The sequence below is a fragment of the Leptopilina boulardi genome, unplaced genomic scaffold (genome assembly GCF_019393585.1).
Source record: "Leptopilina boulardi isolate dan_hultmark-lab unplaced genomic scaffold, ZJU_Lbou_2.1 LbouV2_123, whole genome shotgun sequence".
NCBI classification, from domain to species: Eukaryota; Metazoa; Arthropoda; class Insecta; order Hymenoptera; family Figitidae; genus Leptopilina; species Leptopilina boulardi.
This window is the reverse complement of record NW_026137667.1, coordinates 1,067,809-1,081,474: the sequence shown is the minus strand read 5'-3', so window position 1 is coordinate 1,081,474 and position 13,666 is coordinate 1,067,809. Positions and strand designations below refer to the sequence as shown.

At 28.7% G+C, this 13,666-nt stretch overlaps 1 protein-coding gene across 5 annotated transcripts in view; it reads left to right on the top strand.

Annotated features, from left to right (window-relative positions):
* The window catches only part of LOC127290816 (KH domain-containing, RNA-binding, signal transduction-associated protein 3), a 28,078-nt gene extending 14,628 nt beyond the window's left edge, over window positions 1–13,450 (top strand). For all 5 annotated transcript variants that reach the window (XM_051319632.1, XM_051319648.1, XM_051319649.1 and 2 more), the window contains exons 3-8: window positions 4,331–4,479; window positions 6,347–6,463; window positions 6,752–6,898; window positions 8,775–9,036; window positions 10,333–10,714; window positions 11,033–13,450. In XM_051319632.1, the coding sequence (XP_051175589.1) occupies window positions 4,331–4,479; window positions 6,347–6,463; window positions 6,752–6,898; window positions 8,775–9,036; window positions 10,333–10,714; window positions 11,033–11,129 (1,154 nt within the window). In that variant the 3' untranslated portion in view covers window positions 11,130–13,450. The remainder of the gene's footprint in view (window positions 1–4,330; window positions 4,480–6,346; window positions 6,464–6,751; window positions 6,899–8,774; window positions 9,037–10,332; window positions 10,715–11,032) is intronic.
* The last annotated feature ends 216 nt before the right edge of the window (window positions 13,451–13,666 follow it).

Sequence of the window (13,666 nt, the reverse complement as noted above, 5' to 3'; positions counted from 1 at the left end):
ATCACAAAAATTACAATGCAAATTTAAATCCGGAAATTTGTTTTAAAAATTCATAAAGTGATGTCGAATATTTATAATGAAACTAATTAATAACATCACCCCTATCTCCAGATTTAAAAACTGGTACAGTTATTCCCTTCTTCCATTCTGTTGGAAAAATTCCAGAAAAGACAATGATAAATTACAAATTAAGAACAAAGGATGCAACAAGGATGAGCTACTTTTAAGTATATTTAAAAAAATTTTACACCACATTCATGAAATTAATGACCTCCCTAGCCATCTCTAAAGGGCGCGAATACCTGACGAATGGTACTGACACATACAACTCAGGTGAAAATAGATCTAAACTAGAGATTACATCCCGGAACGCATCTGTCACCTGAGCTAAAACTGTTATAAACAGGGATGAATGTAATAGTTATTTAAATTTAATTAATTTTAATTAAAAATTATTGTTGTTTTAAATTTGGAATTGGGGACTTTTTGAGGGATTTTAATTACTATTGTTATTGCCCTTTACATTCGCCTATGATCGACAAATTTTCGACTCAAATTCCAGCGATCAAGTATAAGGAATTTTGTTTGAAATTAGTTTAATTTAGTAGGTAAAGTTCACTGGCCTTATTGAACGAAAACGACGTCGTTTGATAAGGTAGCTTTTAGTTTAATCTTATGATTGACAGATTTCAGTGGTGGAGTTAGTTGCCCTTTTATTACTATAAGAGTCATCTTAGTTAAGTGTAATTAGTTTTAGTCAGTTGTAGTTTAATTCAGAATTCTGGGAGATGCGACATAGTGGGATATATTCGTCCATAGTTATCATCTTCGAGAATCGAGCATACGCTACAGTTTAATCTAGTCATGTACCCAATTTTCAGATTCTGCTATTACATTTTGTCCTTTCAATATTCAATAACCAATTTCAAAATAAAAACATAATACAAATTAATATGAAATTTGAATCAAATAAAACGTAAATCGTGTAATATTTACAAAGAGTTAATTAGTCAATCAATTGTAATTCATTATTTTATTTATTTGTGATCAGCAATTTATTTAGTTTCTGCTCCATTAAGTTAATTTCAGCTAGAGAATTTATTGACATACAATACTCAACCGATGCAGTTCGCAAACCACTGCTTTATGTCACTTCCCACCTAACGTAATAAAAAGGAATATCTCTGCCTCTGAAATAATAAAAGAAAAAAGAGCATTTTTTGTACAAGTGTAATGAAAAATTTTACAACGGAGCAAGACAAAATAGTGATCGTCAAGTTAGAAAATTAACTGCACAACAAATCATTGTTCCATAGGGAGAAATATAGGTTACGTTTATTTTCAAAAGATTCACGATTTAAATTTATACCCCATGCATCGGTCCGTAATACTCGGGGGAGGTAGTGGATCCCGAAAAGCGAGGCATTAAAAGCTAGAAGCTCTTAAAATGTCCGTTGAACATTATAGGCATACGCTAGAACGATGGGCGAGCCTACCGCAGGATAATATAAGAATATCCCACAAAGCCATGAGATGAAAATGCGATTTACGCCAGTATATAGTCAAATCTTGAAGTCTTTAACATTAGTATTACACTATAATTCACTTCTATCTGAATATATACATTTTTTATGATATTTAAAAAACTAAAGATTTAAACAATTGCTCCTCATGTTAAAATATATGCATCCCAGTTAAAAATGTTTGTTGAATTAATTATAGTTTCTTAGAATTTAATTTTATGCATATAAGAAATTATAAAATGGAAGATTTCAATCATAGATACTTTCAGTAATGTATTTATTTTGTTAAAGTAATACAAACGATATTTTCAATGCAAAAAGGGCATTGTTCATTGTAATTTAATTTCTTTTAATTAAATTAATATTAATTAAAACGTATACCTATATTGACTATTAAACCTCCAGGCAATAATTAGTTAACATTATTATTTTATTGAATTGAAATACCTTCGTAACGTTTCAAAACCTAAAATATCCTATTGAAATTTGTAAAGTTATATATATACGACATTAAATACATATGTAAGCGTAGTGAATAAAGCCCAAGGACCTCTATAAATTATTATATCGAACATCAGTCTACTTTCAAATGAACAACTAATTGATTTGACTTTCCATATTTCATTAATATATTGGAAACTGTTAATTTAGATATTTCTACAGGTGATTCATGATATAATAGATATTCAAATTGATTGAGAAATATTAAATGAATTTTAACAAATTACATTTACCGAAACGTGACATTACACTAATTTAGGCCAGCCTCATATCATAGGAAACAATTTATATACAGACAGTCAAAAATGATCATATAACTCTAGAATATAGATATATAGATTCAATTTGATTTTAATAATTATTATTATTTTTAAATAATAATGAGATCGATTCAGAAGGAAAACGACTCATAATATATAACTGGGGACTCACCGCCCATTTGACGACGACGCCTCGTTCCAAAAATTATAAATTTATCACATTTTCATCATGTCACAAAACAAAAAGAGAACTATTTGCACTCTACGAACACCAGGATGAGAATGAGAGTAAAATGGCTGACGAGTCAAACTCGAAAGCGTGGTGTTCTTGAATATTCGTGATTCTTATATATACACCAGGAAGCTCTTCCCTTGATGACTTCTAATTTCAATGATAGATAGCGATGTCCTCAACGCCTTTGTGACCCAGCGAGAATCCTCAATGTCTCGCGAGAGTTTACATAACAGAACGAAAGGACAAATCAGAATTGAATTTATTTATTACAGGTCGACTATTAATTTGACGACTTTGGCAAGTTGGTTTGTTAATTCGTGAATTTGATTATTTAAAGAAAATGAAGTGAGTATTATAAGAAAACAATTTTTATAATTTAAAACATTTTACAGCCATTATGGCTGGATTCCCACCATTCCCACAGGTGGACCCTCTTTGTATATTAAGATGTCAATAGTAAACTGATCAATAAAATATTGACACAATCGTTAAATGTAGATATAGCATGTATTACATGTATGTCTCATATCGCTTTGCAAGGAAGACATAAACAAGATGAATATCGAATGTAGCGGTAACGAACTTTAAACCTAATGACGCTCTCAATAACTTTATCGACACAAGTTAGAAGATATTTATGGTTTATGTACATAGCAATGTTTGAGACTATCGAGTTAAAATCTGTGATTAAATCTACTAGTTTCAAATATACTGGTGAAATTTCCCTGTTCGACAAAGTTTTCTTATATATCAAGAAACTCTCGCGGGAATATTCGAATGCTATCTATTGTGAATTTCAATTTTATAATTATATCTCCCGTGAAAATAAATATTTACCTATGTAAATAGTTTTAAATATAGTTTTTTTCAATCCATTTCATTTTTATTAGAATCCTTTTGACAAAAAAGACTAAAAAAATTAATATAGATTTTTAATACAAAAAGCAAGTGCATTTTATACTCACATATATATGTATATGTATGCATCGACAATCTCTTTGATTAAGAGGGTAGGTACTACTTAGACTATCATCAAGGTTCGCGTTAATTGCTTTCAATTAAACCTTCGTTTCAAACGGGAAAGTGCCACGGTTACTAACGTAATATTAAATGTGGGTATATAGTATGTTCACTTAATTGAGCCTTAATTTACTAAATTTGATTCCATTATTCATGCATGTGGCCGCAGGTCAATTTTAGTTTATAGAGAAGTGAACGCTGGTCAGAATACTCAGTAAGAAACATTCGTCCACTACAACTTAATAAGATTTGTTCTACATATGCGGAGATTTCATTTAAAATTAAAAAATTTACTTTTAAAAAATTAATAAATTCATTTATCTAATTTAGCATATTTATTTTCAGTTTACATCATTGCAATAATTAATCACTCTATTTTCCTGAATCGATATTTTTATATATCTCATTCAAATCTCATTCAAATTCTACACAGAACTGAAGCATAACATAAATTCTAAAATATCTTTACAATGATCATATACGTGGAATTCATTCAAAATTCAGTCGTCAAAATGCATTTATAAATTAAAAATTTGTGTTTAATGTAATGCGGCAGAAAAAAAAATAAACGACATTACAGAAGTCATGAAAAAGTGTAAATAATGAACAATTCGAGCCAAAATAACAAAGCCATTCTTTGACTTGAATCTGCTTTTGCAGAACACAACAGAGAAATTTTTCGTTCATGGTTTTAAAAATAATTTTATTTCAGTAGAAATCTTTAATGTAAATTAGCTTAAAACGTTTTAAAAAAATAGTATTAAAAGCACTGATTACAATTTATGTTTCAGATTCCAACGGTAGCGGAAGGGGTGGAATTCGTGGAAGTGGAGGCGGTGGTGGTAACGATGGAAGCGAAAGAAGAATGGTAGACATTACAAGGGATAAACCGATTAAAGTTGCCGTTAGAGTACAAGTTCCCGTTCGCGATCACCCGAAGGTGAGAAATATGAATTAAAAAATCAATATGTTCTTTTAAATAAAAAAGTTTCGACACATCAATATACGCTTTACATTGAGGTAAACTCCATGAATAAATAACAATAAATTAATCTACGATGTACGATGAAAGAATTTAAATTAATTAATATATTTCTAATTTTTACGTTAAAACTACTCTTAATTTATAAAACATTCTTCAATAAGACAATTTAATTTTGAATAGCAGTTTTCTTTTATAAGTAATTGCTCTTTTTAAAGTGTCGTAAAATTATTTTATTTTTCTGCTTGCTTAAAACCACCTGATGTCTTATTTACATAGCTTTATTATGCTTCCAGATAGAAGATTATTTTTTAGAAAGTTTGTAATGAAAAGTTCTGAAAGTTTCTAGATAATTTTGCAGCTAACTTATGGCAAATTGCAAAATATCCCCCATGTGTCAAATTTGTAAACGATGGGCAAAATTGATGAGAGCTTTTAAAATTGTAATATCTATAAAAGCCAATTGTCAGGATCTTTCTGACGATTTCTACAAAAACACGATTGGTTTTTCAAAATTAACAATAAAAATTACTTGCTGAGTAAAGTCGGTTGTCAGGAGCCTTCTAACGATTTCTAGTAACACGGATGATTTTAGTCAGGAGCTTTCGAAAGATTTCTACCAATACTATTGATTTTTCAAGAGTGGTAATAAAGATTAAATCGTAATTCTTGTTTAATATGCTTATATGCCATGTACATTGCAATAGATGATCCACATAATAGATTGAAAGATTAAACTAAAGAGATGACCCCAACAAACCCTAATATTAATTAAATTAGGATATAATTAATTCATCATTAATTATCTAGTAGGGTTTTTCAGAAGTAAATTCATTGAAGTTTAATGAAAATCATTAAGGTTTAATTTTTTTATACAAGAATAGAAAAGGTAGATTAAAATCAGGTGAATCTAACCCTTAAATTTTGGTTAGGTAAAATTTATTAAATTTAATTAAATTTTTGACTTTTGAAATACCATTTTAATATCCATTATATTTAACTTGAAGATGATGACGAACGAAGTCATCGAAACGTCGTTTTTTGTTTTGTGACAATAAACAACAATTTAATAACATAAATCTCTATTAATTTATAATCGTTTATAATCTATAAATGAATAACCTAGCATAGAATATTAATTATTAATTCGCATCAACGAAGGTACTTGAAAATTCAGTGTAAATATTTGTGATGCGATATGAAGAAAGGGACCTAAGAAGCAAAGGAATTATATATTATGTTTACGACAATATTACACTCAATTTTTTTACTATCTGAATATTAAGTATATTTTACGTCTTTTTTACTTAACATTCACGACTTGCAAATTTTAAGGAAGAACCTCTATATAAATTATTCATATTTTATTAACAGTAAGTTTGTTTCAAGAAAATATCATACCCTCTTGTTTTCATTGCAATAAGGATTGCAGGAGTGATAGTGTTTCTACGTGACAGGATTAGTCAGCTTTATTTTTGTTTCTGTTAGTATTACTTGTAAGAATACATCATATGGTTTAATTTATGTAAGACTTAGAGTTATTTCTCAATATGAAATTTGAATTATCTAGTCTACAGTTTATTATTTTTTGTATTTTGATCCGATACCTTAAATTTCTGTAAACATATTGAATGATATAAATATAAGGAAGAAAAAAACTGACAGTATTTTTTTTAACTTTAAGTATTATTAAATCTATTTTTTAAAAAAAACTTTGCTAATGAAAGTCAAGGAGATTATTTCTCTAATTGTATTAAAGTATGCTCGACGTTGTCTTGTAAATGATTTGATTTCGTTCTAAAAGTTTGATTCGAATTGCTTGTAGTTTAACTTCGTGGGAAAACTATTGGGACCAAAGGGAAATTCCCTAAAGCGATTGCAGGAAGATACGATGTGCAAAATGGCAGTACTTGGACGTGGATCCATGAAAGATCGACAAAAGGTAAGAAATACAAAGAATTCTACTTTATACACACTTGAATTCTTGAAAGTACAAAACCTATTACAATTATTCATGAATTTAACACGTGCATGTTAAATTCTACAGACGTAGCAATAAAGTAAGTTTCTATGTCAATATTTCCTCTTATGATATATAAATAATGACTATACATATTAAATTCTTGTTTTAATTAATTTTTTTTATAAAACAAGATGAAATTAAAGTTTATACAAAAAAAGGATAATATTTATAAATTCAAGTGTTAAGAACAATTATGTGATATTATAGGAAGAGGAACTTCGAGTAAGCGGAGACCCAAAATTTTCTCATTTAATGGAAGACCTACATGTTGAGATTTCAGCGTATGCTACACCTGCAGAAGCTCATGCAAGAATTGCATATGCATTAGCAGAAGTGCGCCGATTTTTAGTTCCGGTAAAAGCAATAAATTATAATACATAATAATAATTTATAAATTTTTTAAATTCAAATACTATTATTTCTCTCTCCTCTTTATCTTGGATTAATGTAATCGACGTCATAGTAACTTAAATAATCAAATTAAGAGCCAGAAACAACGTCAAAGGTAATCCCGCCACGTTGATTTTCAATATAAGTGAATTCGAATAGCTAAATCTGTCTTCATATTGTCACGAGAGTAATCCTTTGAAAATAATTTCAAATTATACTGTGCGTCACACTAAATTAATTCACCACAAATTTTTGGATTATTTCTTCATTATAAAAAATTTGTAAATTGGCGATATAAGAACATTAGTGCTAATTACTTGGTATATCATAATTATATATTATGTTACAACTGGAACAAATCCAAATTGAATTACTGTCATTAATTGTCAATTTCAACGTCTTTTAGGATAATTTAACGCCAATAACGTTGTTTAGGTTCTCCATAAATCTTGAAGAAACCCAATCTCAATATTGAGATAGTATCCCAACGTTGAATCACTTTAGTAAATTTAGCTGATTTTCATCCCTTCAAATTGGTAGTTCTCCTTTCATGTTATCCATCAAACAATCGCTTTTGATAGCCAAGACTTTATCATCCATGATAAGTACTTAAATGTATTATGTTTTCCAGTTTTTATATCAAGATTCACAGCAAGTATTTTTTTAAATGTTTTTAAATTGTTTACGATTACAAGTTGAATTTTTAATTAGTTTCGGATTTCAATCTTTATTGACTGTTTTGAAATCAGTGGCCTAATATTTTAGTATATACGAGAATATATTATAACGTAGATTTGGGGGTGATTATTGATTTTATTTTAATTTTAATTAATTTATTAATATATTTCCCATTGAAACTACGTTATATACACTTTTTAATTATTAATTTTGCCATAACTAAACCAATAATAATAGTTAAATAACCCTACAAATAAAGTTTATAATTCTACTTAGGAGAAACCAAAACTAGCATAAACACAATTAATTAGACAAAATTTATATCAATTATACTATTTATTAATAATCCCTTTAAATTTGATATTTTAGAAAGGGGCAGAAGGCCGACTAACAAGATTCAATTTGATTTTAATAATAATTATTATTTTTAAATAATAATGAGATCGATTCAGAAGGAAAACGACTCATAATATATAACTGGGGACTCACCGCCTATTTGACTATGACGCCTCGTTTCACAATTAGACCTTCGTTACATTTTAATTTTGTTTCACAACACAACAGAACCAAATCGAATTTGTTCTTTATTGTACTGTTTAGATTCAGTAATTAAATTACACATTTATACATACAAACATTCACGTTGTAATCAATTCAGATTCACCGATATTCTCGGAAGCCCCATTTTTCCATTTTATATAAAAGTACCTATTTCAGTAAAAGTTTAAACACTCAGTTAGAGTTAAGCCCACACTCAATGCTTCCATCAAGCTTTTTTCATTTACAGCTATTCGTAAAAGGAAATTTCTCTTTAAGGATTCTGAAACCTCTCGCACACGATAGAACCTGTGGGAAAACGTGTCTACTCTAGAACATGCTTCATATATACGATTTTTTTCTTTTTAAAACATACCATTGGAAAAAGTATATGGGTAGTTCTACAAATGAAGAAAGAAACTGATGCTCGTTTCCTCTATTAATTAATATATTCTCCGTTAATACCTATATATTTATAATTTATAGAATTTGGCATCTTCATATATTAATTATCAATTAAATTAAACTAGATTGAACATAGTGTAAAATAATAAAAATCTAATCGTTAATTTATTTATGTAAGATATAAGTTTAATTAGAATATAATCTAAAATTTTCCTTCTAGGATTACAACGATGATATTAGACAGGAGCAAATGTGGGAGATGCAAATCTTGAATACCCAAAATCGTGAGGGGTCTCAAGCAGTAGAAGCTCCATTAAGTCCCGCATCAAGTTTAGATGCTGCAGGTTCACCAACTGCAGCCACTACAGCAAACTCAATTGATGGACAAGACGACACTCCTAGCAGGCCAACACCTTCACCACCACATCCAGCAGCACTTAAAACCCAAGGAACGGTGTTGCCGGCTGCAACTTCCACTCTAGGTGAGTATTATGATCAAGTAACAATGTAAATCCACAATGATAGGGTTAATCCCTTCTAATAAACTCAAACACATTTAGCAGTTTCATTATAGTACAAGAACCTCTATGAACCCTGAAATACCCTAAGCTTTCTACACTTACTTATCGCAAAGAAAAATTATTTCCTTAAAGATAAAAATTAAAATATTTAAAAAATTTGTAGAGTACTTGATTTGAAACTTAAACCGAACGAAGAAGACACAACAGACCTGTTGTGGCTTTAAAATTCTATAATGAAATAATCTATAAGAGAGAAACAGCTAAAACAAATGCGACGCCTTTTTACAAATGGCAAGGGTTCAGATGACAGATGGTACACTTGAAACACTAGAACAGTCGCGCGTACTTTCAACAACTACAAGTGAGAGAAATGAGAATACGAACACAAAAACGCGAGCTGAAGAAAGTGAGCAATTAGAATTTGATGATGAATTTAAAGGAATAAAACAATAAAATTAATTACAGGAACTAAGGAAAAAACTACTGCTAAGTTAAAATATGAAGTTTTGTTTTGCTTCCTTATGGAGTTTTTTTATATATATATATAGAATAAGTTTCATAATGATATCCTATGACAAGGGTAAATCTAATTTTAAAAATTATGTTCGAATTATAAAATGTTAGCAATTTGAAATATCAAATAAAATAATTGATCTTGTAAAATGAAAAAAAAAAACTAATGAAAAATCAATTCTTAGTTTATATAAAGATGTTATTTCTTTTGGTAATAAGTTTTCGGATTTTTACCTAAGAGATATAGGCGAAGAATTCTATGAATGATCTCTTTCTGATTTACGACCGTAGATCAGATTGCAACAACACAAAAATGTGACAACCCGTCATGAGATTTGACTTTTATTTGATTTATAGAATTGAAATCAATAATTGGTGAATTCGACTCACGAACGGTTAGCACAAAAAGAGCGAAATGAATTCCATTATTTAATAAAATAATAAAGCATTATTGTGGTCAGCCCCAAGATATCCCTGTGGGCAAAAAACCATGTTCACCATGTTTCATGTCCACCAAATAATGTTCTGGAACATTATTTGAACATCCATGTTCTTAAAATGTTCCAGAACATTATTTGGTGGACATGAAACGTTCTAAGAACGTCCTTAAAACGTTTTTAGAACGAACATGGTTTTTTGCCCACAGGGATACGAGAATAGTGAAACATCTTTGATTAACTCCTTGATTATTCGTTACAGTATGAGTTTAAATTAATGAAAAATACTTTTGATATGTGTTACCAGGTGGACGAAAGCGACCTTTACTTCCAGGTGGGAGACCCGCGATGTCGCCTACAAAAAGAACTGTAATGTCTCTTCTAGCTAGAGCTCGTGCAGCGCAAAACAAAGAACCACTTCAGACAACAGCTTCCATCATCGCCGCGACTCATCCGCAGCCAACTGCACCTTTAATACAAGCTACCCTTCAACTTCCAACAGGAGGCCTACAACCTACAAACCCAACTTCCCAAATAAGTAATGTTGGTAATCCTCAGGTTTCTCAATTGCAACTTGCACCTCAATCAATTCCTCCACACACTGCTGTTACACAACGACAACCTATTCTACAATCTCATACACAACATCAGGTTTTGTCACCAGCTATTCACGGATTATTACATACACAGTGAGTATTTAAGTAATGCTACTTTGTTACTTATTTGCAACTGTGCAGAACAAAATGAACGCCACTTTAGATTGCCCAGCTACTGCCAGGCAAATACTGCTTGGGACCCAAGTTGTGTTAGCTTTAATGCTACTACTTTGTCTACTCAGGCAGTTACTGATTGGGTCTGAGTTATCATAGCCTTTTTTTCTCTTCGTATATAATCAATTGTAATTAATAATTTGTATTTCTTCGAAAGAAAAAAAATTAAAATTAAATTCCAAGTCGTTTGTTAATATACAAATTCATTAGAAAATATTTCTAAAATTACTGTTTTAGGAGAGCAGCTGCAGGGGCGACAGTGGTTCCAATTCTTCGTGAGGACTTTATGGCTGGAATAAATCAACACCAGGTTCAGAATGTTCATATAGCGTGAAGAAATGGTTATATCTACAAAACGAAAAATGAAGAAAATAGCTAATTGTTTATGAATATGTTTATATAAAGAAACTTACGTATTAAGTTTAACAGTTCTATCAACGTTAAAATTTTTTAATTTAATCATTAGATATAAAATAGCGAATAAATTGAAGTGAGGGAAAATTTATTTCTATTAAGAATCAACATTCGCTATAGTATTTATTAACTTTGTTATTTATTTATTGTTTTTTAGTTCTAATTTATTTTTGTAAAAACAAGAAATTTTTATGTAGTTTCATAGAAGAATAATTACGGACTTTTTTAAAGGGTAAAATTATTTAATTTAAGTTATTTAATAATTTATTACAATATAATTAATTAATTGAATAACAATCATAATAATAAACTTAACAATTTTACCTTTAACAAGAAATTGCACGATATTATAATGAATCTTTGAAGCATTGACACTAATTTCTTTCGATCTATAACGATTGTCGAATCTTTCTATAAGTTTAATCCTATTTTCCAAAAAATTTCGCAATTAAAACAACTTACATATATGATCATAAAAAAATATGTATAAAATTTAAATACGAATTCCGTCATTGTTTTGAATCAATTCAACATACAAGGAGAATTTTATTCTTGAGATACACTAATGTAAAAACATTAATTTTACTAACTAACAATCTTTTTAATATGTACAACGAAATTATAACAAGAGTAATATACTTATATAAAAAACAAAAACTCTAGGCAACAAGAAATATAACAGCTTATATGTATATAATTAATATATAAGCTTATATGTCTAAATACATTTAAAAGTTTGTTTATCTACACGACTATACGACCATTGACTGACTTTTAAACTAAATTCTTAGTTATTAACCAAAACAATTATTGTTAAATAGTAAATTTATTATTAGGTATGTAATACCTAATGCTTTATTTTTTATAGTTGAGTTATTCAATAATTTTTATAGAAAAAGAAATATGGAGAAGTTAGAAAAAATTAAATACTATTTCTTTGTTTCATAAAATAAAATACTATAAATACTGCGAGAAATAAATATTGTAAATTTATGCATTTTATTGCTTCATTTTCAGTGCGCGGCTATCACGAATTCAAGAAAAAACTATAGCACCCTTTTTTATTTCTGGTTGTTTGATGTATTAGAGACACTGCACTTATATAAAAAATTACCTGTGAAAAAGAAGGGTTGGGTAAAATATCTTACATTCAAATTAAAGCGCCGCCACTATAATCCTAAAAACTGATGTTGAAGAAATTAATCTGCTTTTCTCATTTTGTAAACTGGACTAACTTCTGAGATTTTTTACATGTTGAATTAAAAGAAACTAGATTAAAAAAATACTATAAAATATATTGTAACAAAAATTCTAAATATAATAACATACAATTTAAAGGTAGATACAAAAAATATTGTTGATAAGAGATTTATTTATTTTAGATATTTAACGGTTCAATAATTTATTAGACCATTAAAGGCCTAAAATAAATAAACCTCTTATCAACAATATTCGTCGGTACGCAATGTAACCTAATATCAAAAAACTATTTCGTTTTAAATAAAATAATAACTAAATAATAATATCTAAATGAAACCGATCGATTTATTATCAGATGTTCAAACATTTAGTATATTATAATAGATTAAGTAAATAAAACCAACATTAGTTAAAGGAAAGTAATAAAAAAAATTGTCATTATAAATTAAGACTCAATAAAGCATACTAGACTGGTATTTTTAAACTCATGATCAATTTGATCTCAGAAACCATTACAATTAATTATAATTTGTGACGTGCTTTGCTCAAATTAAATGAAAATGTGTCCCTTTACAACGAAAACAAAAAATTATCATAAGGAAACATTCAATTTTTTAATAAAAATGTTTCATCTAGGCGACAATTAATTTTATAAATTATGAATTTAATTTTGTTGCAAACACTGACATTTCCAATCACTTGATCCAATCATTTTTTTCACACCATATACAATTCTAAACTTTTCTCTAGCACATATCATCAAGATAAAACAACATAATTAATTCCTTATACTTTACACCATCCAGTACCATCCCGTTTCTTATCTTTTATCCATTACTTTTTATGGGATGTCGTACAAAATCCCACTGGGACAATTATTTCTTTACGAAGAACCAAAAACAAAGTGAAACGAAAGGGTAACCTACATTATAGCATTTGTCAGATCACTGGATCAAATGAAATCACTATTCTAATATTTTTTACTAGTAATAATATTTTGTAAAGATTTCAATCATTAAAATATATTAATTTAAAGACGAATTTCTATTTGAATTATACTATAACTAGCTAAAAGAAACGCGCGTAAACGCGCGAGATATCTGCAATTTTTTATGAAAAATTTATTTTTATTTGACGGACACTTTTTGGAATTTTGATCTCACAAAAATAATAATATTATTTTTGTAATCGTTACTGTATTACTATTTCAACATTATGGTGTTATAATAATATAATACCTATTATTGCCCAGTCAAT